General features: G+C 42.0%; 1 protein-coding gene across 5 annotated transcripts in view; it reads right to left on the reverse strand.

The window, feature by feature from the left end:
* Positions 1-26664, reverse strand: part of NAV1 (neuron navigator 1) — a 344868-nt gene that overhangs the window by 222683 nt on the left and 95521 nt on the right. For all 5 annotated transcript variants that reach the window (XM_027843396.1, XM_027843395.1, XM_027843394.1 and 2 more), the window contains exon 2: positions 2996-3794. In XM_027843396.1, coding sequence (XP_027699197.1) covers positions 2996-3762 — 767 coding nt within the window. In that variant the 5' untranslated portion in view covers positions 3763-3794. The remainder of the gene's footprint in view (positions 1-2995; positions 3795-26664) is intronic.

The following is a 26664-nucleotide window of genomic DNA, read 5'->3' on the forward strand; positions in this document are numbered from 1 at the left end:
TGTGTGTGTGTGTGTGTGTGTGTGTGTGTGTGTGTGTGTGTGTGTGTGCGAGAGAGAGAGAGAGAGAGAGAGAGAGAGAGAGAGAGAGAGAGAGAAAGAGTTTTTTTAAGTGCGATCAACACCACTCCCTAGCTTCCCCTGAATTCCTATGGCTTCCCTCTCTACCCTCATTATCTTCCAAAGCATCTATGGGCTCTATGCCACATTGGAAAGCTTGACCCATACTCTGACCTGCACCCTCACAGGAATTTCTTGGCTGCAAATCCTCCTAAACTGGAGAAGATTCAGCCAGTACCATGGACCCTACTCAGTCACAGGCCCTGACATACCCTGCCATAGTCTAAAAAAGCCTTGTTTGTACAGAAAGCACTAAATGAATATTTGTTGAATGGGTAAATGAATGCACGAATGAATAATGTTCTGCTCTGCTTTAAAATGTAGAAGAGGAAAGGATCTGGACCGTGTAAGATGTTTCAGTATAAACCAGGTTCTAAAACTGCAGGAAGACTAAGGGACGTGTGACTAGTGTGGAATCTGAAATAAGTTATTGCAAAGCAACGAAGTAACACAAAAGCTTGCTACAAAATGCATAGATATTGGCCGAAGACAAGGGTTAGGTATGCCAGAGAAACTTTTTCCTGAATCGCAAAGGTCCATGATAGAGAAGCAATGCTCTGTACATACATTTAAATATTTTAGGACTATAGGATCAGAGTTATAGCTGGAAGGGGACTTAGCACCTAGTCCAGAGGTATCAAACATGTGGCTAGGAGGCTGCAATACTCCCAAGGGCAGGCCAAAACAGAGTGAAAGGTAATTGAGAGATATTTAACATTAAAAATAAAAATACAATAGAACATAGGTAATGTTAATCTGTGGTTTTCTTAGTCAATATGTGACCTTCCGGGATTTTTATGTATGGTTTAGTGGCCCTTGTTTCTCTTTGAGTTTGATACCACTGTTCTAGTCTAACATCCTCATTTTACAGATGAGGAAACAGGCCTGGAAAGGTTAAGCAATTTGCCTAAAGTCTCTCATTAGGCCAGAAATCCCACTCACATCCTTGGTGTCTTCATTGATTTACTATTCACACTCACCCCATATATCCAATCTCAGTCAGTAAACACTTGTTAAGTGGTGATTATGGGCTAGCCATTGTGCTAAGCACTGGAAAAATCTTGTTTCCACCTTCACAGCATCTTTCGTACACATCTCCTTCTCTCCATCCATACAGCAGCCACCATCCTAGGACAGGTCCTAGCTATCAAGCTATTGCAATGGCCTTCTACTTGGTCTCCCTGTCTCAAGTCTATCCTCATTCCAACCCATCTTCCACCTCCGTGTTAAAATGGTTTTCCCTAAAGTGAAGGTCTGCCCATGTTCTTCTCTCCCCAAACCAGTAAATGTCAGTGGCTCCAGGATGAAATATAAATTCCTCAGTTTGGTATTTAAGTCCTTCATAACCTGGTCCCCAACCTCTCCAATTCTCTTATACTCTAATATATACTCTGTACTCTATACTCCACTCTCCTCCATGAATTCTATAGTCCAACTATCCTAGCCTACTTACTTCTGCACACACACACACACACACACACACACACACACACACACACTCCATCACCTAACTCCATGTTTTTATATTACCATGTCTCTATGTCTAGAATGCTCTCTCTCCTCAACTTTATGTCTTGGTTACCCTGGCTTCTTTTAAGACTCAGGTCAAATCCCTTTTCAGTCTTCCCCTCCAAGATAACTTTCCGTCTACTCTGTATATATGTATACACACATACATACACAAACAAGCATATACATATGTATCTCTATATATAATATGTGTATATAGTCATTCATTCACTCATTTGTTTATTTATATATTTAAAGTTACTTACATTTTGTCTCCTCAATTAATATATGAGATCCTTGAGGGCACAGAACAGCATTTTTTGTCTTTCTTTGTATCTCCAGCTTAGCATAGTACTTGGCACATAGGAAGCACTTAATAGATGCTGACTGATTGACTAGATTAAGCGGTGATTGATAACCGCTGAACTTTAGTTAGAGACTTACTTTGTACCTAGTTATTTATATTTCTTTAAATGTTGCTCTAAATTGTGTATCACTTAATAATAATTACTATGTTGGTCTGAATAGGGCCCTCTCAAACACAGGTCACACTCCTAACATGAAATTTCTTTGAAATCTTTAAATAAATATACTGTACCAAGACTTTTGGGACACTGTGTATATGTGTACACACATATACATGTACATATGTACATATAAAGGTATATACATATATATATAGGTATGACACTGAAAAATAACACTGATTATAGTCTACACTGAGGTTTTTTTATACAAACCAGGTTTGAGAGAAGAGTATTACCCATACTCACACTAATAAGGTAAGAATGAAAGATTAGCTAATATTTATGCTGTTATATTCTTTACAAAAGGCACAATTGGTTGGATTTTGGGCTAATACTTTGTGTTCTAAGTTTGCCTAGGGAAAGCATGGAAACCTAGCGATTTTCCTCCTTCAGTCACAATTCAAGGCAGCCTTTGTGGAGTGGCAGCCCACCTGAATTGTAGGCCTGGTGCCTAAAGAGGTAGTGAGGGTGATGACACGAATCTGATAGTTGAGATAGGACTTACTCTCTACCCTTGCTCAACACACTTTTACTCTGTCTCATCAGCTCCCTGGACTAAACCCACCCCTGATTACAGGGGGAAAAGTATTTTAGGCATCTCCATATGTCCTCCTTGGGATCTTTAGTCAGGGTAATTCCAATAGTTGATCAGGGCAGTGACTTCCTACTTTTCAAACCCCACATCCTTATGTGTCCTACATCCTGCTTCATTTTTCTGCATCCTTGAAACCCTTGGTCCCTAATCTATATGATACTGGCCCTGTATCAATACAACCCAGAGCTTTATTGTCTGGGTTGGGCCCCCATCATCAACCTCTTCCCTTTTATCTCTCTTCACTCACCTGTAGTGGAAGGGAGCCACTGTGGCGGTGACGGGATGATTCTGTTGGGAGGCTGAGGAGAAGCTGATGGTCCCCAGGCTAGAGGAAGAGCCTTTGGTATGCACTGGACTGATGACAGACGAGGAAGTCCCTGAAGGTATCTCATTCTGAGATTCATCCTCAGGCCCAAGGGGTTTGGAGATGCCAGAACCTTTAAAGTTCACTTCTTGGTCTTTCCCCAGGCAACTTAAAGGTTTCCTGCCCTCAGAAGCCCCTGGTGTCTGAGAGTCTCTGTGTGGGCTGATCCGGGATGGACTCCTACTCTGGGCTTGGGAAGCCCTGATTCCTTCCCGTGTCTTCTTCTTGCCCCCAATGACTTGGGCCTCCTCAGTCCTCCTAGGTCCAGCCCTGGAACTGGAAAGTGCTTTGGGAGTTACCTTGGGACTGCTCCATGGAGAACTCAGACTCTGACTTGAGTGTCCTTCATAGCCCTCTGCTGCCTCAGGCCTCTCATGTCCTGGGAAGGACTCTCTCAGTCCCCCTGAAGGCTTAGCAGAGCCTCTTCCTCTGGGAGTCTTGGGTGAGGAATTGCTGGGGCTGCCTACTGCTTTCCCCAGTCTTGGGGATGCTGCCCTCTGGGGGCTGGGCACTAGGCTGTGTTGGCGTGGGCGCAATTGAGGTGATGCTGCGAGGGCATGGATCTTGGTCTGGGAAGTGGCTCGGGGCACAGGGATAGAGGAGGCATAGTGGGGGCGGCTGGCTGAATTCAGGTTGGCTGTTCCATTCATGTTCAACAAAGTTGGGGCTCAAGGTTACAGTTCTGTAAAGAAGAAGAAAAGAAATTAAACTCCAGTTATTCCCCTTAGTCAGTCCATCATTGTCACCAGCAGCACGAACCCTTTAGTAAATTGATGTTTTGGACTCTACGGAGTGAGTGACTCAAACCATGTTGACTTGGATGAAAGATCTTGTCATATGTTTGATAGAATTTCTCTGGCCCTTCAGCTTCTTCAACAGATGTTGGCACATAAACCACAGTTATCTTTATGGTGGTCTTTTGGCTGATTCTCATAATGGCATAGTCTCTAGCCTGTGGAGGCTGACAATCTAAGTTAAACCCCATTGGCCTAAACGGACACGGAGAGGACGGGCTTGTACTTGAATAGGGAGGAAGTGAGACACCAGATCCCTCCTTCTCAGCGAGGGGGCCTAAAACCATTCCACTACCCTTCAGTGGCCTTGCCCAAAAGAAAAGTTCTTGGGGGCAAAACTGTCTCGCTACATCTTTTGTCCCAATGATGTGAGTTATGAATCATCCTGCTTCTTTCCAATAGACCTGTTTCCAACGACTGTAGGAGAAAATAAATCTTACTGCTTCATTTTTCTTCCAGTGGAGAAATGTCACAAACCATTCTACTTCTTCCCCATGAACCCTTCAAGTACTGACCCCTGAATTATTGACATCAGTAAGGCAGGTTGGCTGACTTTTCATACTATAGTCTGCCTGTCTCACATTAGAGAGGGAAGCGCACTGGCTCACATCTCACTTCCACGTAAGACTGCTAGGAGAAGGATAGAGACTCTCAATATCCCATCCCCAGTGAATAAAGAGTGACATCCTACAAGTCAGAGCCTCCTAAACTGTGGGGCCTGAGGCTACCATTGATTCTCAGCTTTCAGAGATGGGCCTTTCTGTCTGGTCACTGTTCTCATCAATATCATTGTTGATAACAAATAATGACAGGGTATGGAGCACTGCACCAGGCACAAGGAACCCAAAGAAGCATAAGACATGGTACCATGCCAATAAAATTGGATAGAGAGGATATGGAGTGAAAACAGCATTGGGACGGAAATCAAAGGACCACTTAGATTCTAAGGTTTGCTAACAACTACTTGTGTGAAGCCACAATCTCAGGGTCTTGGTTTCTCCAAGTGTAAAATAGGATAATCTATCTCTAAGGTCCAACCCCAGCTCTAACATTTTATGATTCTTTAGTTCTATATATGATTTCATGGAATCTTGGAGTTGAAAGGGGCCACAGAGGTCATCTGGCCTAATTCCTACCCAAAGCATGAATGTCTGTATGTTCCTGGCAAGCAGTCATCTGGTCTCTGCTTAAACACCTCCAGCAAAAGGGAGTAAACTCACTACCTTGACAGGCAGACCATTGAATTTATGGGTCATTCTAATTGTTTAAAAGTTTTTCCTTAGGAAGATCTTAAATTTAACTCCCTACAACTCTTACTCATTGTTCCTATATTCTGCCCTCTGGGGCTAAAAGGAGTAAATCTACTCCCTCTTCCTTGTGACAAATCCTTCAAACATCATGTAGTCTCTAAATCGTTGATTCTACAGGGTAAAAGTTTCCTAGTTCCTTTAATGGATCCTCATGGAGTTTCTACAATTAAGCACTTACTTTGAGGCTGTTCAGCTCTGGAGATGCAAATACAAAAACTGACCCAGCTCCTGCCCCCAGCTTACATTTCTAGTCCTCTCGCCATCCCTGTGTCCCTTCTACAGCTCCTCAATATCCTCCTATACTTTAATGATAAGAACTGGACGTCATATTTAAGGTGTGGTTGACTGTGGCAGTAGGGTGGGACTATTATCCCCCTCATTCAGGGCTCTATGCATCTACTAAGATCATATTAGCTCATGTTTGGCCACATGTCATTCTGTTGACTCATATTGAGTCCACTAAAAGCCTCTGGTATTTTTCAAAGAACTGCTGCCCGGTTCATAAAAAAAGATAAATAACAATACCATATATGATAGGCCAAATGAGTGGCACAGACCACTCTCTGGGTACAGTGCTGCAGGGTCACTGAAGACACTGAAACAGTCAGACAGCAGATCAAATGTCTTGGCTGAGAAAACTGCTGTCCAAACTCCTGCTGAAACTGCTAATACCCAAACTTCCTGCCACTGGAGGTCATGACACAGAGTTAGTTTCCTCAGAAAAGTAGGGTCCTTTTTAGCCTCTAGGAGCTTGGCCCTATAGACTTCCTTCTCCCAGGCACACTGATGAATACACTTAACAAATTGGTAAAACTCATGGCATATTAGACCTTAAGATGATGGAACCGCTCTTACGAACAGGGCACACATAGGCAGGAAGAAAAGAACCAAATGGGCCAGAGGACTGAGTTATGCCAGATGTGGGGAACAGAGGGACAATTAGTTGTAAAGAAGTTTAATCTACAACGCTGCTCTTCTGACCTCTGATAACACTCTTTCTGGGAAACTTGCACTGATATGTCTGCCCCGGAGCAGCTGGGAAGGCACTATTCCCATGGTTATGTCAGCATATAATCACTCCAGATCAGAGGACACAGGTCCCTTCCCGGAGTACCCTCTGAAGAAAACAATAACATATCACATGTGTTATATGACCTTGGATAGATTACTCAGATTCTCCAGTCCTTACATACAAAATGACTCCCTACCAAGGAACTTCAAAGTCCTTCATTGAGGTGGTATGGGAATGAGATGTCCCCTGCATAGTAAGATGACTTTACCCATTCAGAGGGTGTATATTCTGAACTGTTTTTCTAATAGTGGGGATGGAGTTTCTTCACAAAGTCCTATTTTATGTTTCATTGTTCTGGGAAGGAGACCCATGGATCAAAAGTGGGGCCGAAAGAAGGAGGTCAAAAGAAGAGTATAACCTCTGAGAGGTTCTAGCATGATAGAAAGGTTTTGAATATATAGTCCTGGTGACAGACTTAATCTATTAAAAATGGAGAGGATGATCACTAAGTAGGCTGACCACTAGGAAGGAAGAAAGGAAACAAGCATTTATTAAGCACTTACTATGTACCAGGCACTGTGCTAAGTGCTTCACAAATATTATTTCATTTGATCTTCACAGCAACTCCAAGAGGTAGGTACTATTATCATTCCCATTTTACAGAGGAGGAAATGAAGGCAGCCAGAGGTTAAGTGACTTGCCCAGAGTCACAGAGCTAGTAAATGTTGAGATGTTGGGTTTGAACTCAGCTCTTCCTGGCTCCAGGCCCAGCACTTTAACTAGTTGATCATTATTTGATGAATTACTTGTCCATGTTTACCCATAAAACAAAGAAAATTTTAAATGGCTCCCAATCCTGTGAAGTCCCTTTCTACTTCTATAGTATTGATCGTGGGGTGGTAGGAGAGGCAGCAGAGGATTCTAAGAATTACACAGTGGTTAGCTCACCCATAAACTTCAATCGCAAGTACTCCAAGCATAAGATATTTGTCCAATGACCAAAGAATTGACCTCCCACTATAACCAGTGAACCCCATTAATGCTGACATCCTCTCAACAAAAGAAACCAGAAGGCAAACGGAAGTGGTTGTTAAATAGTATCATGGCTTGTAGATTGTCCCTGGAAAGTCAAACAAAGGAGTTGACAGAATTGATTTAATCTTGGACCCAAAAGCATCAAGGGAAGTAATTTAGAGGGCATTTGGTCATCTTCTCTTGTGGCACTCATGATGAGCATCATCAAAAAGACCACCATGAAGAGAACTGTGGTTTATAGGTTAACAGATGTTGATGAAAATGAAGATCCAGGACAATGCTACCAAATACTTGACAAGACCCTTTAAACCAACTCAATATTGACCACGCTGTTCAGGGACTTGCCTGGAACAAGTAGGTACCTAATAAATGCTAGCTGACTGATTGAGAATTATGTCAGAAAATGTGGATCAATTTTGAGAAACAAGAGGCCAAAGGAATGTAGACTACTCAGAAATATTACGACTATAAAGTTGATGAAAATTTCCTGACATCCAAAAGGGAGACTGGCTGTCTTTGGGAGGTGATGATTTTCTCCTCATGTAAGGCCTTCAGGCAGAAGCTGGATGACTACTTCTCAGGTACATTATAGTAGGGATTCTTTTTAGTTTTGAGTTGGGCCAAATGCCATTGATGTCCCTTCAAATTCAGAAACTCTGTGATTTTGTGATTCATTTTTCTTCCACAAGAAAGTAAGAAGACACTGGACATGGTTATGAACACTGGAACACATTACCAAAAATGAAACTAACTATAACTTAACAGAAGGTGGCATAGTGGATAGAATGCCAGGCCTGGTGTCAGGAAGATTCTTTCTACTGAGTTCAAATCTGGCCTCAGATACTTGCTAGCTGTGTGACCCTGGGCAAGCCACTTAATCCTGTTTGCTTTAGTTCCTCATCTGTAAAATAAGCTGGAGAAGGAAATGGCAAACCACTCTAGTATCTTTGCCAAGAAAAACATTAAATGGGGTCATGAAGGTTTGGACACGACTGAAACAACTCAACAACAACAACAACATCTTAACAGAAAGGAAATGACTAGTTACAGTTATAGGTGTGACATCAGAATCAGCCATCTTTCTGGTCAGACTACCAACTGGTTAGAGCAATGGTCAAAATGAGCTTCAAGCTAGAAGAACAGATAAAGATGAGAAGACATTGTAAATGATTACAGCAGGTTCAACCTGACTTACTCAAAAGTAATAATAATGCTGAAAAATGGGAATTTGCAAAAGGCAAATTGATTATTACCATATCCTGCAAAAGTTTAACCAGTTTCAGTCACCAGAATGTGAAGGTCAAAGGAACCTAGAAACTGCCTTAGTTTACAAACACATGATCTCCTAGCTAAGTAAAGAGACATAATAGCCAAAGCCAACGCCAGTTTATAAGGCATACCCATTTGTAAAACACTACTATGGATGATGGTAGATAAACAGGCAGGCAATAGTTCCAGTCACTGTGCTAAATACCGGGCATAGAAATAAAAGGAAATTGAAAGACAGTCCCTGCCTTCACGGGGTTTACATTCTAAAGAGGAAGATGGCACATAAAAGAGAGCTGAAAGGAAGAGGGAGATGGGAAAGGGGAGAAGGTTCCTGTGAGACGGCATGGTGGCAAAGTTAGAAGAGTCAGAAAGCATAACCAGAAGGGAGTGAAGGCTGGCTAGCTTGGGGCCATCCCCAAAATAGAGGCAACTGGAAGGAACACATCAATAAGAGGAGGGGGGTTGGCATGGCATGATGTTAGAAAAAATTATGAGCAGTATGGCTAAACATATCTACATAAAGGTTGGTATGAGATCCAAATGAGTCACATCACCCCAAGAACATTCATAGTTGCAAGTGACAGTAGGATAACAGATAAAGGGGAAATGGAACACATTTTCAGCATGTTTATAACACTCTATTTTCAACATCAGTGATAGTGGAAGTACAGATTTGGATGCTAACGTTTCAGTCCCCAATGTACCATACAAGGAAGTTGGAATGGTACTTAAGAAGATGAAATCAGGAAGCCAGTCTTGAATGTATTAAGGGATCATTTTACAAGGTCAATCAGGGAGAAGATATAAAACAAAATGGGAAAAAATTACAGACAGTATTATGGACCCCAAACAAAAACATCCATTGATTAATATGCCCACTATCTCATTTTCATAAAAAAAACTTTATGTGAATGATCTACATACATATTGAGGAAATTCTGGATAAAAAATGTTAATAGAACAGGCAGCCTTTCCCAAATAATTTTTAAATAGAAGACATCTTTATATTCACATAGTATAGATACCAAAACACAATCTTAAGAGCTTTCTTCTTATGGTAAGACCATATTGATTATCTGTTTATTAATGTCAAGCAAGAAACAAAATGGGGAGATGTATGCTTACTAAAGATGATGACAGTGATAAGGAGAATGGTCTCTGCAAAGCTCAAATGGAAGAGGGATTCCCTTATAGAGGATAAGATTTTCCAGGTGATCCTGTTTGTAGATGATTTTTGCTAACTGAATGAAACCCCTGAATATTATGGACCTTCCTAATGAAATTCATAATTACTTAGAGAGAAGCATAATAAAACATACAAGAAAAACTGTAGTTAGATAACAAATCCTTTGAGTTACTACATCAATACATAAAATACAGGGAGTGCAGATGGACTATGAATAGGGCCTAGAATTGAACAGAAGGAAAACTGGGATGGATTGGATTTGGGGCACTGCACCATGCTTTCATTTATCCCAAGCTGCTTTTTAGCCCAAAACCCATCTCTTAAAAAAAACCCACAATAATAATATGTAGATTTTAAGGTTTGCAGAACACTTTTCAAATATTGTCTCATTTTATCTATATACCTTGGGAAGTGGGTGCTATTATTGTCTCCATTTTATAGATGACGAAATTGAGGCAGATAAAATTTAGGTGACTTTCCCAGAGTCATACAGTTAAAAAGTGTCTGAGATTGGATTTGAACTAGTCTTTCTGGCTACAGGTCCAACACCATCTACTGGTCCACCTAGCTATCTTAGCCTTTCTAAGTGATGCTAATGGTTGCAAATTTTGGAACATTGCAATCCCTTGAAGAATCAAAGTTGTAGATAATCCAAAGGGCAATATAAAGATGCATGAAAGGCACAAGAAGATTAATATATTTCCAAAGATGACCTAAGCATGACTCAATGGATGCCATCAAAGAAATGTGTGATTGGAAAAGGCAAAGGTTGGGTTGTTTGAGAAAGTAAGAAATGGATAAGCAAGACTTCAGCACTGACTGTTGGTACCTGTGAAATGTAAAAAGACGTAGAGGAAGGTTTTTATCATGTTGGGTGGATCTCTGGGAAGGATCTATAAGAGAACATGTATAAGAATGTCATGGGATGAGAAGTCATGGAGGGGTTATGCATTGTACCAATGGAAGGAATACTCCAGTTGATGAGATCATAGATTCAAGGAAAACATTGAAATAAAGAGATGGAATTGGTTTGTGGCATCTTCACTTTTTCATTCCCTCTTTGTAATTCATAGGATTTTTAGGGAAAGAGATCTATATCTGTCTCCACTGTGGAAACTGGCTTCACTGATATTGATTAGCAACTTGTCTGCAACTTAGTCTGAGGGCTGCCTCGGGAGACTGAAGGATTAAAGGATTTGCCTGTGGTTACATGGTTTACAAAGTGTTTGGGAATTAGAGTCAGGGGACTTATGTTCAAAACCTGGTGTTTCTACTTCCTACTTGGGTGACATTGGGCAAGTCACTTAACCTCTCTGGGCCTCAGTTTCCTCACCTATAAAATCAGAGGAGTGGTCTAGATTATTTCCAAGGTCCCGTCCAGCTCTAAATTTTTAATTCTCTGATCCTATGTTTCAGAGATTAAATTGGAGTCCAGGTCTTCCTGACTTCAAGATCAGCTTTCTATCTATTATGCCACATCGTTTCCTGATCACATATGTTGGAGATAATAATAACAACTCATATTTCCAAAGATTTTAAGGCTCATATATAGCACATTTCTCATAATAAACTTGGCTTCAAATGAGAAGAAAAGCTAAAAACGAGAAGAAGATTTTGGAACAATTATAACAGTTACAAACTGACCTATTCAGAAGAGTCATTGATGCTGAAAGGTAGTACAAATGCTTTTTATTGAGAAACTTATGGAAATAAAGTGACTTATACAAGGTCACAGCTACTAAGTGTTGGAGTCAGAAGTTGAACCCAGATCTCTTGACTCCAAGTCTAATGCTCTTTCCACTTTATCATACATTAGCTGACCAGGTCTAAGTATGGCGTCCTGGGCCTGTCAATTGGCTATTAGGGGGATTTAACCTGTCTGCCCTCACTAGTATTTCTTTCTTCAATGAACCATTGGGCCCCAGACATTGTGACAACAGCATAAGTTGGATATTCTCACCCAAGTAAGTCCCCAAACTACCTGTGTGACCTTGGACAAGTCACTTAACCTAAGATTAAGTCACTTAGCCTCAGTTTAGTCATTTATAAAATGAGAGAATTAGACTAAATGACTTCAGAGATCTCTCTCAGCTCTAAAAAGTATTATCCCATGAAATCTCAATCTATCCAAAGTCTCCTTGTACCAGGAAGACTAAGGCCTTGAACCTGATAACCCAATGTCATAAGTCCCCTTCAAACTCTGCTCCCCAATCTCCCTTCCCCCCACTTCAAGGAGTTATGAAGAGTGGGTTCCCTTAGCTTTTCCCAATGTAGAAGACAGTGAACTGCATCTTAAAAACAACCACCAATATCCTGAAACCATATCATGGCCTTGTTTCCAACTTAAATGAATGAAGTCAAAAACATGCTAGGGATAACTTGTAGTTAGATTTTTCAGTGTGAGTATTTACATGTCAGAAATCAGCAAATGCTACAAATCTGGGCTTGATTTATTGCTTTGTTGATTGTCTAGTCTTAAAGTGAAAGAAAACATGCTAATAATGCAATTTAAAAATTTAAAAGTGCCTCCTGGGTGCATTTCCCCCTGCCAGAGGTGGTTGTTAGATCTTTGCCAACACACCCTTGGGTGAAGCCCACCCTCCTCTTTGCTTACTGCCCAGTGATCCCTGCTAGGGCTTGCCTTACCTGAGTGGTTAGTTGCCATGCCTCCCAGCTCCCAGTTCTGCCTCCAGGAGGGCTAGACTCTCCTGCCCTGATTTCTGCATTCTTCCCTTTGAGCTTTTCAGCCCCATCCCCTCTTCAACCCCAGCAGTAGTGAAGTCAGAGCAAGGAGGTTGCTCCAGGTCTACCTTGCTAATGCATCAAATGCAGATGTCATTTTAACCCAGTCATCATTTTTTCAATAGCTCAATGGGAAAAGGATTAAAAAAGCTCCACATAGATGCTCAAGCCATTATTGAGGTCATTATATCCCCACCCTTTCCTTCTTTCCCTGCTGCTGAATCCCTGCCCTCTCTTCCCTGCCCCCTTTCTGGCAGCTTGGGTCCCTGTTTGGGAGAGCAGTAGATACATGGGTGCAGAGCTTTTGCTGTTAAGCTAGTGGACCTGCCAGTAATGGGGGGAGCCTGGGTCACAGAGTGGGGAGGGAAGGTTCCCCAAATAAGGCTAGCCCATTTCACATTAGGAGGTGGGGAACACGCTGCTTGATAAGAAGACTCTTGTAGTTTCTTCCATGATTGCCTTTGTTCCTCTAACAGGGGCTCTTAACTTGGGGTTGGTGAATTTAGTTAAAAAAACTATTTTGATAACTGCATTTTAATAATGTTGGTTTCCTTTGTAATATTTGGCCTTTTATTTTGTGGACTTCATAGCATCATTCTGAGAAGGGGTACATACACTTAATCAGACTGCCCCAGAGGTGCTTGACACAGAAAAGATCTTTAAGACCTCTAATCCTGCTCACTTCTAGGATTTCATTTGTTTGTATAAATTATAGGTGGCTTTGGATGATTCCAGAGTGTCAAAGGGACAGACAGAGAACTAATCCTAGACTTTGGGGTGGTAGTGGACAACTGGAAGAGGAAGGAAAGAGAGCAAGTTTTCTTTTAGGACAGCTCTGGGGATGACCATTCTCTTTCTCCCTCCCTCCCTTCCTGGCTGTAGCTCCAGACAGGTTCTCTACTGCTAAGGGGCATCTCTCTGCATGAGAAATGTAGGTCAGCACAGAGGCTGGTGAGAGAGCAAGCTAGAATAGGGGGCTCAGTTTAATCCAGCCTGGGAGCTGATTTAATCTTCAGAGAGCCCAGCAGGGTGGCAGGGATGGCAAATAGAAATGGGAGAATGAAAAGGGCAGAATGGGGAGTCCCAGGGCCAACTCTGGGATTCCTTAATCCCCACCAGGCCCAGGATAGGATATATCTTGATGGTTACAATGTCTAGAGGAGGAGCCTCTTCTTTCATTTATTTATTTTTACTTTTAAGACTATGTCTCCCTCTCTTGCTCCAGCTGGAAAGGCTCACAGGTTGCTGATTGGCTTTTCAACCTGAGCTGGTCTGTCCCTCCTTAGGCAATCTGGTGGCTGCCTGCTCCTGGGGGCTCATTATATTGATAGAGGACTTAATGCTGAAATCTGAACTCCTGAGCTCAATTGATCCACCAATCTTGGTGGATCCTTGGCAGCAGAAATTAAAGGTATGTACCACCATGCCAAGCAGGAGGACTGGACCTTTGGCAGGCCCATTGATGATTGGTAGTTTGGAAGAAGACAGCTATCTCTGGAGTCCCATGCAGACATCAGTTCCCTTAATGACAAGGGCTATGTTTCCTTCTTCCCCAGTGATGGACCTCAGTTTCTCTTTCTGCAAAAAGGTAAGACCCTTCCTTGCCTCTCTTTCTCTCCCCCTCATGTCCTGCATGTGATGGCTACATGAGGTAACGTAAGCAAAGTGCTCAGAGCTCCTGATGATGAAAGATATTGTAATGATTCCATCTCCTTGCTCTTAGAAGTAGTAGAGTGTGTCTGAGATGCAAGATTATCTGCTTTTTGAGTAGGGTTTCAGATGAGACAAAGTGCTTGACAATTAAGTATTGATCAACTTTCATGTTTCATCCCTACCTTCTCCTCCCTCTCTCATCTCTCACTATCACCAACACTCCAACTAAGTCTGGGAAGCTCAAGGTCACCCAGCTGGCTGAAGTTAGAGCTGGCACTGAAACCAAGTAGTAATCCCTCCCAGTTCTTAGGTAACTCTACTAGGTTTCCTGTTTTTCTGCCCCCGGCTCACCTGATCTGGGCTAAACATGACAATCTCAAGTGACTTCAGCAAGCAATTTCAGGATATTATTCTACAATTTGCCTGAGCTTAAAAAACCAATATCTAGCAATAAAATTTATTGCCACTTCTGCTCTGCCACCCCCCTACCCCATTTAGTTTATATAATTCCTTTTTACAAAAGAATTCTGCTTCACAAAAAAATTTGCTGTGGGGATCTTTAAATAGTGACTTCCCTACCATACACTTTCAAAAAACCAAACAAACCAAACATGCAGTGTAATTTGTGAAAATGTACTTTACACGCAACTTTTCAGGATTACATAGTGTAAGAGGAGGAGCACCGGACTTGGAATCAGAAGCCCTGAGTTCTATTCCCTACTTTGTCATTCACCAGCTGGAAGACCTTGAACAAGTCATTTCCTTTATATAAGCATCAGTGTCCTCATCTGTCAAGTGGAGCAATACTTGCTCCACTGAATTCATGGGGCCGTTGTGAGAAATGTGCTTTGCAAATGATATCACACTATTTAATGCAAACTGTTATATTCTGTTATCATTATAGCTACTGTGACCTATTGATGTATCTAATGGGAAAAGTGAGGTGTACCAGTGTGAAGCATGGTGGTAAGGTAGTGTTTGTGTGTTGGGGGTGGTGGTTGTAGAGCAGGGAAGAGACTCAGAGATGGGCTGCTAGGATACTCCCAGAGTAGGAAAAGAGGGACAAAAGGTCTCCAGGCAGAGACTGGATTATCACTTGTTGGATATGTTGTAGAAGGTATTCCTGTTTCAGGAATGAGTTGGACTAGATGCCCCAGCAGAAGGTAAACTCCTTGAAGGCAGGTACTGTCTCAATTTTGTCTTTGTTTCCCTAGTGCCTAGTGCCTGGGATGCAATAGGCTCTTTTTTTTTAAAAGGCAGTTGGAGTTAAGTGACTTGTCCAGGGTCACACAGCTAATAAGTGTTAAGTGTTTGGTCTGAGGCTGGATTTGAACTCAGGTCATCCTGACTTCAGGGCCAGTGCTCTATCCACTGTGCCACCTAGCTGTCCCAATGCAATAGGGTCTTAATAAATGCTTGAAGATCTCCAAGGTCTTTTCTAACACTAAGATTTTGCAGTTCTATGATTAAAGGGTGTTCCAGGAGCTCAATGAAAGTGGTAGGATTGAGGATTGATTTTTTTTCTCCATGAACTTCCTTAGTTTTCCAGTCTCAGGCCTTCAATACAGACAAATTATTGGGGCTCTTTTAGTAGAACAAGTTGTATTATAGCAACAGCAAAACTGTTCTTTTCTGGGTTCATCCAGACCAGAATGGAGGAAGTGGATGGGCACACAGGAATAGATCATGGTGGTGATCAGCCCAATTCAGAGTCTCTTAGAAACTCCAGGTTAAACTGGGGAGGCTGCAGATCATCTGTATCCTAAACTGGCTAAAATAATATCAAGAAAAGAGGGAAAAGGTGGGATAGACAATCAGTCAACACTCTTGACAAAAGATAAGGAATTTGTTAGGTTTTTTTCCCCCATCAGAAGGTCAAAAGTTGCTCCAAGGATCATAAGACTTTGAACTGGAAATCACTAGCTCAAGCAATCAGCAACCCCTATATTTAAGAAATGGTAAAATGTTTCAGAAAGTAAATGAAAGACTCTGAGGAGGTAACTTGCTAGTGATTCATATAGCTAGTAAGAAGCAGAGCTAGGATTTAAACAAAATTCACTAATGTCCACCAGAATTCCCACCAGGCTGTATATCACATGATTATATAGGCAACATTCTCAAAATCACATTCCAATTAATATTCTTTTAGCTAAGTGGATATAAAAGTGGCACTGAGGGTCATGAATGACCTTCAGGATTCTGATTCCCCATCTCTATTGTGGATTGAACATCCCATGAGGAAGGTATCCTAAGCAGGGAGAATGGCTTAGGAGAGGGCAAGTCATAGGGAGGGTAGCATAGGAATGGAAAACCAGCTACACTGGAGGGACTAAGTGGGAGAAATGAGGACAGTTTGATGTGGAGGGACCTGAATAAGTTTGTAGAGTTAGAATGGAAACCTTGATGTCTATGCCCATAAGTTTAGATTTCTTTTAGGAGATAGGATAGATTTTGAGCAGAAGAAGGAAGGGAACAAAATGACCTATGAGGAAAAAAGATTCTCAGTACTGTGGTAAATAGATGAGCTGGGCTGGGAGTTGTTAACAAGGCTGTTCTAAGGTAGCCAGGTATGAGATGACAAGGTGTTGACAATTAAAATCAAGAAATAAGACACAGTCATTGGGTACTTTTACCTGTTTCTATGCCTGTGCCCCAATTACCCAATTCCTCTGCCCTACTGATAGTGCTTATCCCTGTGGGCTCCTGGACATTTCTTATTTTGCATCAAGAGCCCCACACTTGGTACCCCAACTCCCACTCCCTTTATGCAGAAAATTACACCAGTCCATTACATCTGCCCAGAAATTCCCTCTATAGCATTCCCAACAAGTGATCATACAGTCTATTTTAAAAATTCCAGTGATGAGAATCTCACTAGCTTCTGAAGTAGCCCATTCCACTTCTGGACAGTTCCACAAGTTTTCCTTTCGTTGACCCCTAATCTACTTCTCTTCAACTTCTATCCAGTATGTCCAGTTCTTTCCTCTTGGGTAAAGTAGAATGAGTCTGATGCTTCTCCTATGTAATAGTCTTCAAGATAGTTTAAGACAGCTATCTCTCCTATTCTCATAAGTCTTCTCTCCTCTCTAGTGCTTCTTAAACTGTGGGTCATGACCAGTTTCCTCTTCCCAATTCCCAAATATCTCCCTTTCTTCACTTGTAGATAGAATGAATATTTGGATCATAGAATGTTAAATCTGAAAAGGACCTTAAAGATAATAAAACCTAATTTCTTCATTTCCCAGATTAGGAAACTGAGGCTTGTGGCTTATCCTTTGGTTACAGTGAGGACAAATGGAAACTACTGGCAGCATGCCCTCCAAGAACAGGAGCCAGGAGGTATTTTCAGTTCTATAAATATTGAACTGACTCTTTGAAGGTGATAAGAGAGCCTGAAAACCAAGGTCCCTTCTCTCTGCTCAAAGCAGGAAGGGTGGGGGGGGGAGTGAAGGCCAGGTGTTTTATTTAGTTAGTTTATTTTAGAGTTTAAAGGACAATGGTCAGTTGCAGATTTCATGGGATAGAGATCAGCTGAAGTGTAGGATGCAGGTTCTTACTCTGCCTTTGAGCGTGCCCTTCCAGGCAAGGAGGGAGGCATTCCAGCTGTGGTGCTGATAGGACAGCTCCTTGGGCATGTAGTTAAAAGACCATAACAGGTAACTCCCAAACACTACAGAATCATAACACTAATATCTGACCTGGAAGGGTGGGATTTTAGATAATTTAGTACAATCTCCTTCAGTTTGGAGATAGGGAAACAAAGGCCCAGAGAGGGGAAGTGGCTTGTTCAAGGCCATATGACTAGTAAAGGTGTGAATGAATTTGGAATCAGAATACAAATCTCTGATCTCAAGGGTTAAATACACACTCTCCAAGGATCTGTATTTCCATAAAAAACACAGCAGAGGCAGGATTCAAACACAGGTTCTCTGACTCCAGAGCCAGCATCTGTTCTATTGCACCACAATGTCTGGCATTTTAGTAGCAGTATCCACATCCTGTGTGGTTAAGATGGTGACCCAGAAGTCTGGGAGGTGGGCAATCTGAGTCACCACTGGACTCCAACCACTGGCTACTTGGCCTTGGCCTAATAACTTAACTTCTATGGATCTTCTCACCCCCCCACCTCCCACCACTCCCCCCAGCCTGGAAATGGGAAGTTATGTTTGGCCACTTAGGAAATGGGTGGGGATAAATGATGAGAAAGGCTTTTGAGCTTTTTGGAATGCATGCATTAAGATACTTTTAAAGAATAAGAGAGAGTAGAGCCCCACCTACTCTGCCCTGGTCAATAGTCTAACAATTAGAGCTCTGCAGACCTAGAAAGGGCTGCTTTGGGAGGCAGTGGGTTCCATCATTGGTGCTTTGCAAACAGGGTTTGGTTATCTTCTTGTGTTTGTTGTTACTGTTGTTCAGTTGTTTACAGTCATGTCCCATTCTTTGTGATCCCATTTGGAGTTTTCTTGGCAAAGATATTGGAGTGGTTTGCTTCTCCAGCTTATTTTACAGATGAGGAAACTGAGGTAAACAGGGTAAAGTGACTTTCACAGGGTCACACATCTTGTAAGTGTCCGAGGCCAGATTTGAACTTAGGAAGATGAATCTTCCTGACTCTAGGCCCAGAACTCTTTCCACTGTATCACCTAGGTGCCCCTTCCTCCACTTGACCACCCCTCAAATGCCTGAGGCCTTTAAGGAGAGGTTGAATAGCCTTGCAGGAATATTGTAGAGGGATTGAACTAGGACCTCTGAGGTCCCATCTGATTCTGAGATTCTGTGCCTATGTTGTGGCACAGGGAGATGATACTGATCAGTTTCTTTCTTTTTTTAATTTTTAAAATATTTTTATTTATTTATTTACTCTTTCTGGTAGTTTATTTATTTAGTTTTTTTGTTTTCAACATTTACTTCCACAAGATTTTGAGTTTCAAATTTTCACCCCATCTCACCCCTCCCCCCACCCTAAGATGGCATGCATTCTGAATACCCCTTCCCTTAGTTTGCCTTCCCTTCTATCTCTCCCCCCATTCTCTTATCCCCTTCCCCTTCAATTTTCCTGCAGGGCAGGATGGATTTCTATACTCCATTTTCTGTATTTCTTATTTCCCAGTTGCATGTGAAAACATTTTTTTTTAAACATGTGTTTTTAAAACTTTGGGTTCCAAATTTTCTCCCTTCCTCCCTCCCCACCCACCCTCTTTGATAAGGCAAGCAACTAAATATAGGTTATATATGTGCAGTTATGCAAAATACTTCCATAGTAGACATGCTGTGAAAACCTAACTCTATTTCCCTTAATCCTATCTCACTCCCCCATTTATTCTATTCTTTCTTTTGACCCTGTCCCTCCTCAGAAGTATTTGCTTCTGATTACCCCTTTCCCAATCTGCCCTCCTCTTTATCATTCCCCTACTCTCTTGTCCCCTTTCCCCCCTATTTTCCTGTAGGGTAAGACAGATTTCCATACCCAATTGAGTGTGTATGTTATTCCCTCCTTAAGTCAAATCTATGAGAATAAGATTCACTCATTCCCTCTCACCTTCCCCCGTTTCCCCTCCCCTGTAAGAGCCTTTTCTTTTCTGTTTTTTTTTTTGTGAGATAATTTACCTCATTCTACATCTCCCTTTCTCATTCTCCTAGGATAATCCTCTCTCACCCCTTAATTTTATTCTCCAGATATGACCCCTTCATTTTCAACTCACCCTGCACCCTCTATCTATCTATCCATATCTATATATACGCACATATAATTTTTTCGCCTCCAACTACCCTAATACTGACAAAGGTCTCATGAGTTACAAATATCATCTTGCCGTGCAGGAATGTAAACTGATACTGGTCAGTTTCTTAGAGTTCCCAGGAGATACCCCACACTTGCCTTTGTTACCCATTCTGCTGTCCTCCAGACCTTATCTCCTACCTGGAAGTTCCATGTGGAGTTCAGCCTAAAATTCCATTTTTAGTATATAATGAAATGGAAGGTGGTGAGTAGATAGCAGGTAGTTGTTTCTGAAGTAAAGATTTTTAAGACTTTGGACTGTATTATGGGAGAAGAGTGCTTTCCTTGGGGAACCTCCCAAATAGAAAAATACCTTTTTTTTTTTTTTAGAGGACAGTTTGAGTGTCATCCTCTCTGGGGGTAGGGGGTGGAAAAGATCCTTAATTGTAGTGATAAAATTCTGTGTCTCCGCAACAACCTCCTCCCAAGACCTCTAACTCTTCTTGCCGAGAATTTCCTGTTATTGTTGTTGTTGTTGGGCAGCCAGGGGCACAGTGGATAGAGTGCTGAGCCTGGAGTCAGGAAGACTCCTTTTCCTCAGTTTAAATCTGGCCTTAGACACTTGCTAGTTATGTGACCCTAGGCATGTCACTTAACTCTGTTTGCCTCAGTTTCATCATTCGTAAAATAAGCTGGAGAAGGAAACAACAAACCACCCCAGCATCTTTGCCAAGAAGACCCCAAACAGGGTCATGAAGAGTCAGACATAACTGAAAAAAAACCCCTGAAAAATAATAACAACAAAATAATTTAGGGTAGCTAGGTGGCGATGGATAGAATTCCAGGCCAGAGTCAGGCGGGCTTGAATTCAAATGTGACCTCAGACACTTACTGTGTCATCTTGGGCAAGTCACTTAACCTTGTTTGCTTTAGTTTCCTCATCTGTAAAATGAGCTGGAGGAGGAAATTTCAAATCACTCTAGTATCTTTGCCAAGAAAACCCCAAATGGGGTCATGAAGAGCTGGACATGACTGAAATGACTCAACAACAACAACAAAAAGCCCATGAACCCTGATGTTACAAGGAAACAGCTACTGCCGCCTCAGCACACTACAGACAAATATTACACACACACACACACACGTACACACACACACACACGTGCGCACACACACGCACACACACACGCACACACATGCACGCACACACGCACGCACACACACGCACGCACACACACACGCACATACACACATGCACACACACACGCACACACACACACACGCACATTCAGAGCTATTTCTGGGGATGAGATGGGGAGCCGTATGGATTTGGCTTTCATCACCAACATTCTGGCATCGAAAACATGATTCTGTCAAGTGAGGTTTATATTGACGTGGTTCTAGAATGTTTCTGTACCCCGCCTCCCTGGTCTCCCTGCCCTGCCTCCAATGCTCACATTTAGATCAGTTTTCTTTCAGTCAGTTCCTGTTTACATCCCCATGTCTTCTACCATTGGGTCATTCAAAGTCACCCAGGAAGGATACCTTGTGTTTGTCAATATACTATCCCTGAAAGAGTACACCAGACTCTATCACAGAGATAGAGAAATGGAGATCTACTGAAGCACAGGCCAAGGACTACTCTTATGCCTCTGTTTCTTTACACAAAGACATCTTCTGCCTTATTATTTGGAAGCCTCCAAGATTTCCCTTACATATTCTTCTAGGTTTCCTTATCTTTATCATCAACCCCTGTTCCTCCCCCATCCTAGTACCATCTTCTGGCCCATATAAAACTTAGAGATTTTGAATGCCAAGAAATCAAAGGAAGTTTAGAGAACATTTAGTTTAGACCAACTCATTTTCCAAAGAAGGAAACTGTGAAGCTCAGATATATGGGACTTGCCCAAGGTCACAATGGAAAATAAGTGGAAGAAAAGAGATTTGAACCCATGCCTCTTAGCCCTATGTACATTTTTCATTCCACTTCACCATAATTACCTATGAGGACCCAATTTCTCTCTTTGATCTTCATCTCTCTTGGGCTTTGAGATCTGCTATTTGACCAAGAGGGAGAAGAGCTATGGGCTTTCTTCCCATATAGACAGAGGATGACCCGGGGCATTGTAATGTTTAGGTCGTTATTGGAAAATAAAAATTGAGAAAAGTTGGTCTATATTACCTAGGTTTCCTATGTCCATTCTGGATTTTTCTTGAGTTCTCAGCTTTCCCCTTCTCCTTTCTCCCTTCTCTTCACTCCAGGAGCCCAGTTGTTGATGGCTGAGTTTTGCCTGATCTATTGGCAAGGAAATTGGTCCTACCAGCTGTTGTCCATGAGAAGACAGAGCTGGGACATGCAGATTAGCCATTGATTCTACTTCTGGAGTAGGGCATTGGCAAGAAATAGCAACAGATGGGACCTGCCTGGTAGGCCTGTGGGGGGTAGGGGTTGGGTGGAGGAAGGTTTTGATTTTTCCAGAGTCTTTTTAACTGGATCTGAGCTCTCAATAGGAATCATGCAAAAGAAAAAAAAAAGAAAAAAGAAAAAAAAAGAGTTCCTGGGCAGGAAGCCCTGGGCCTCAAACTTTCTTACCCAGGCTTCCCAGTACTAGGACTTTCACAATCTCCCTTGTCACCCTTTATGCTTTCTCTCCTTCTGTCCTTTTCCCTGCAAATAGAAATACTCTTCCTAAAATTTGTAGTCACTATCATCACTAAACAGCTGTTGGAAGATAAGGAAAAAACCCTCAGTTTTCTTCTTAGAATTGCTACAGATAATAAGATTTAGAGCTGGAAGAACCTGCAGGCATTGCCTGGGTCAAGGGTGTCAAACATGCAGTCCACAGTGGCCCACAACATGCCGAGTGTAGTGGAACCAGATTCAATGCTGGGAAATATTTAACAAAATAAGTAAAAATACAATTCAGATAAATAACGTTACATTTTAAAACTAAGTCGATATGTGGCCCTCAGGGATTTCTCTGTATGAATTGGCGGCTTCTGTTTCTCTCTGAGTTTGACACCAATGACCCGAGTCATAGCCATCATTTTCCAGTGGAGGAAATGAAGGCCTAGAGAGATCACCAGGGTTGCCTAAGCTGAGTAGGTAGCAAGTAGCAGAGCCAGGATTGTAACCCATGTCCCCTGACTCTAAACTTAATTCCCTCTTTATTTCATCATGTTACCTCCCTCTAAAATCTCAGAAGAGAAGAATGAGGAGGGGGGCAGAGAGAGCTGCCTTGGAGGAGAGTGAGTGACTTCTGTAGTTTGACCTGGGCAATCCAATACTTTCTAAAAACACCGGCCCATGATCCAGAAATAAAGGTCCCTTTGATAAATGCTTGTTGGATTGATTACTTCTTTAACATTCCATGGGTTCATAGATCTGGGAGGGACCCTCAGAGGCCCTCTAGTCCAATGCTCTCATTTTACAGATGAGGAAACTGAGACCCAGGGAAGATTCAATGGTCCATGGTCACAAGGGTCACAAGTAGCAGAAGAAGGATTTGAACTCAGGTCCTGGGACTCCAAATCCAGCTTTCACTCCTCTGCACTACAATTCTTCCATTCACATGCTGCTCTTAGTTCTTGGCAGAATAATTCAATTCCTATTTCCACGGGAGCAGAAGGAGCAGAGGAATGAATGTTTCTGAATTGCAAGAGGGGATTATCATTCAGGTCTCTAGTCTGGCTTAAACTAGAGACCTGCCATGGACTAGAAGAGTCTGTTAGATGTCATTTTGACCATCACTTGCCTCAAGGGAAGATAGACAGCATAGGGTAGAGGAAGGAGAAGGGACTCTCTATCTGTGAGAGAGAACTTCATAGAAATGTTAGGCCAGTGCAATCAATGGAAAAGACAATGACCTGGGGGAAAGGAGAATGTGGTTAAGGGCTCAGTTCTGTCACTAGCTTTTGACCTTGGATTTCTCTGGGCCTCAGTTTTCTTTTGTTTTAATCTATAAAGTAAAGGAATTGGGCCATAGGATCTCTGAAGGTCACTTCCAACTCAACATTTTAGGATTCTCCCGTTTTCAGTACATTTCTTGAACTCTCACCCTACTCCCTCCTTAAAAATGGGAAGTTTTTCCTTATGTTTAACCACAATCTCCTCTGCCAGGAATCAAGCTCATTTCCTCTTTTGGGGGGCATGAGGGGGATATTTTCAGCTCAGTCTCTGGATTCAGGAAATGAATGCTGAGCCCCAGGAAGGGCTCCCAGAGCAGCCCAGCTGAGGAATTCTGCTGTGACAGCAGTTTGGAGTTTTTAGCTGATTTGATCCATACAAATGTCTGTGGCCCATCAGTATCTGTTGGTTCCTTTTCAATTAGCTAAGAAGGGAAGTGATTTAGTGCTAATGAAAATCAATGCTTTAAAACTGTCCCGCAAATCACAGGGGGCTGGAGGCCACAGCTATAAATACCTCCTTATTCTAGGGAAGGAAAACTGAGCAAGGGAAGCCACGTGCTCGGCACACAGCTTTCCTCCTCTAGGAATAGGGAGCTTGTGCCAGGGGAAGAAATGCACTTTTTCCCTCTCAGCTCCAGAATACCTTCCCAATCCAGAACAACAACCGAAAACAACCCTCTGCTCCACGACAATTGCATCTTTGTTCTAAAGCAGCTCTCATTCCAGAAAAAAAAATTTTTTTTTGTTCTTTTCATTCTGATGCTCCTTAGACTAGAATGGTTACTTTTATGTTTCGGTAAACTTCACACTCCAGAATGCACCCCCTGCTAATGCATCATTTTCGATTCTAAATTATTCTTCCTACCCCTAAAAACTTTTAACTTTTTAACTTCAGGAAATTACCTCTCTGTTTTAAAATACTTTCTCCAATCTGTGTTTTCCCCTCTCTTCCAAAGCACCTTCCCTTTTCCTCCTACCACAAGATCCTTAAATCTATATTTCTCTAAAATTCAGATATATAGTTTATTTAAAGCAGAGATCTTTAACCTTTTATGTCATGGATCCCCTTGACAATCAGCTGAAGTCTTTGGACTCCTCTGAATGCTGTTTTTAAATGTGCAAAGTAAAACACATTGTGTTAACAAGAGAAACCAATTATTTTGAAATAAAGATGTTGGTTTTCCCTGAAAATTTACAGATATCGTAAAATCTATTGTTGGACCCCAGGTTAAGAACCCCTGATATGAACATAGAAACCTCCCCTGGGTGGGAGAAAATTATAATGGCTACACCTCAAGCCAATTACCAGAGAAAGTAAGATTAGCATATGCCATATTTAAGCTCCTTTCTTCCCCTACCCCCAACTTGCTCCACACTCTCCAGTTGGCTGAGGTCTGGCTTCCCAAAGTAACAATCAGACTCCAGCTGGAGTCTCAGTCCTTGACCCTCAGGAATTTGGGGAGCAGCAGTGCTGTTTAGAGCCATGAGGAGAGGGAAACAGAAGAGAAGACAGGAGAAACCAGAGATTGTGTAGCCCTCGGGGCAACTGGCCAGATGGCTGACTCCCCTGCCCTGCTCTGCCTGCCTGTCAGCTCCCCCTTTCTCACACTCACTTTATTATTGCCTTTTTCTTCACAAATGGAAAGACCCCAGTTGATAGCTTTTGCAGTCGGATGGAGACAAGTTCACTTAGCATGTCCTGGCCCCCTCAGCCTCTATGAATAGCTCCCAAGCCCAGTCTCTAGAGCTGATGGGATGGTGCTGGCAGGAACCTTGGCAGCAATGGGGAAAGAATGGGGGATGGGAATATAACAAGCAGCTTGTCCATTCTTACATACCTCTGTTGGCGGTGGAGATAGGGTGGAAGAAAGGTTGATGATACTTAAGAATGATGTTAACCTCTTCCTATCCAAAGTTTTCTGCACCCTCAACCTCCTTGACCCCCACATCATGTGCCAGGGTGGTGCTATCCCCAGGAGCTGGAGATCATAGGATTTGGCATCTTGATTCTAAGTCCATCAACTGGAATTGTTGTGTGACAGGCGGGTTGTTCAATCTCTTGAATGTGTATAGTACTTTATAGCTAACAAAACACTTTTGTATATATTATGTAATTTGATCTTCACAGTAATTTGGTGAGTGAGTCGGGGTAGGTATGATGATCCCCCACCCCACCACCTTTATAAAAGAGATCATGGAATGGAAGCATTTGAGCTGGAAAGGATTTGATAGCCGTCTTGTCTAACCTAACTAAGACCCACCACTAGAACACCCCGGAAAAGTGGTCATTATATCTTCTAGAAGGCCTTCAATGAAGGCAGAAACTCACTGCCTTTCAAGGTAACCCATTTTACTCTTGGATAGCTGTTAATTATTAAAAAAAATTTCCTGTTATCAAATCTAAATTTGCCTCTTTGCAATTTCTGCCTAGTGCTATGAGTTCTGTCCTCTGGGACCAAATGGCACAAATTTTCAATAATTGAAACTTCAGATACCTGAAGATAGTTAATATGCCCCTAGTCCTCAAGTATTTTCTTTTTCAGGCAAATCATTCCCAGTTCCTTCAGATGATCCTCACATGGCATTCACTCAAGACCCTTTACCATGATGGCTGACCAATATTTAGACTCTCTCCGGCTTATCAGCATCCTTCCTAAAATGGAATATCCCAAACTGAAATGATGAATACCCTGAGGCCAAGTGATTTGTTGAAATTTATAGTCAAGTGTGAAGAAGCTGTGGACTTTCCAGTACTTCCAGATTACTTTCTGTGTGATCTTGAGTGCATCATCTTAACCTTTCTAGATCTCTTGGTGAAAAAGATGATTTAAAAAGAAAGAAAGAAAGAAAGAAAAAATCCCTCTTACTTTAGATGGTGTCTCCACTAAAACCACTTTCTCAAAGGTCAATAAAGACCAGATTC

The sequence above is a fragment of the Vombatus ursinus genome, unplaced genomic scaffold (genome assembly GCF_900497805.2).
Source record: "Vombatus ursinus unplaced genomic scaffold, bare-nosed wombat genome assembly UNPS02014909.1, whole genome shotgun sequence".
Classification (NCBI taxonomy): Eukaryota; Metazoa; Chordata; class Mammalia; order Diprotodontia; family Vombatidae; genus Vombatus; species Vombatus ursinus.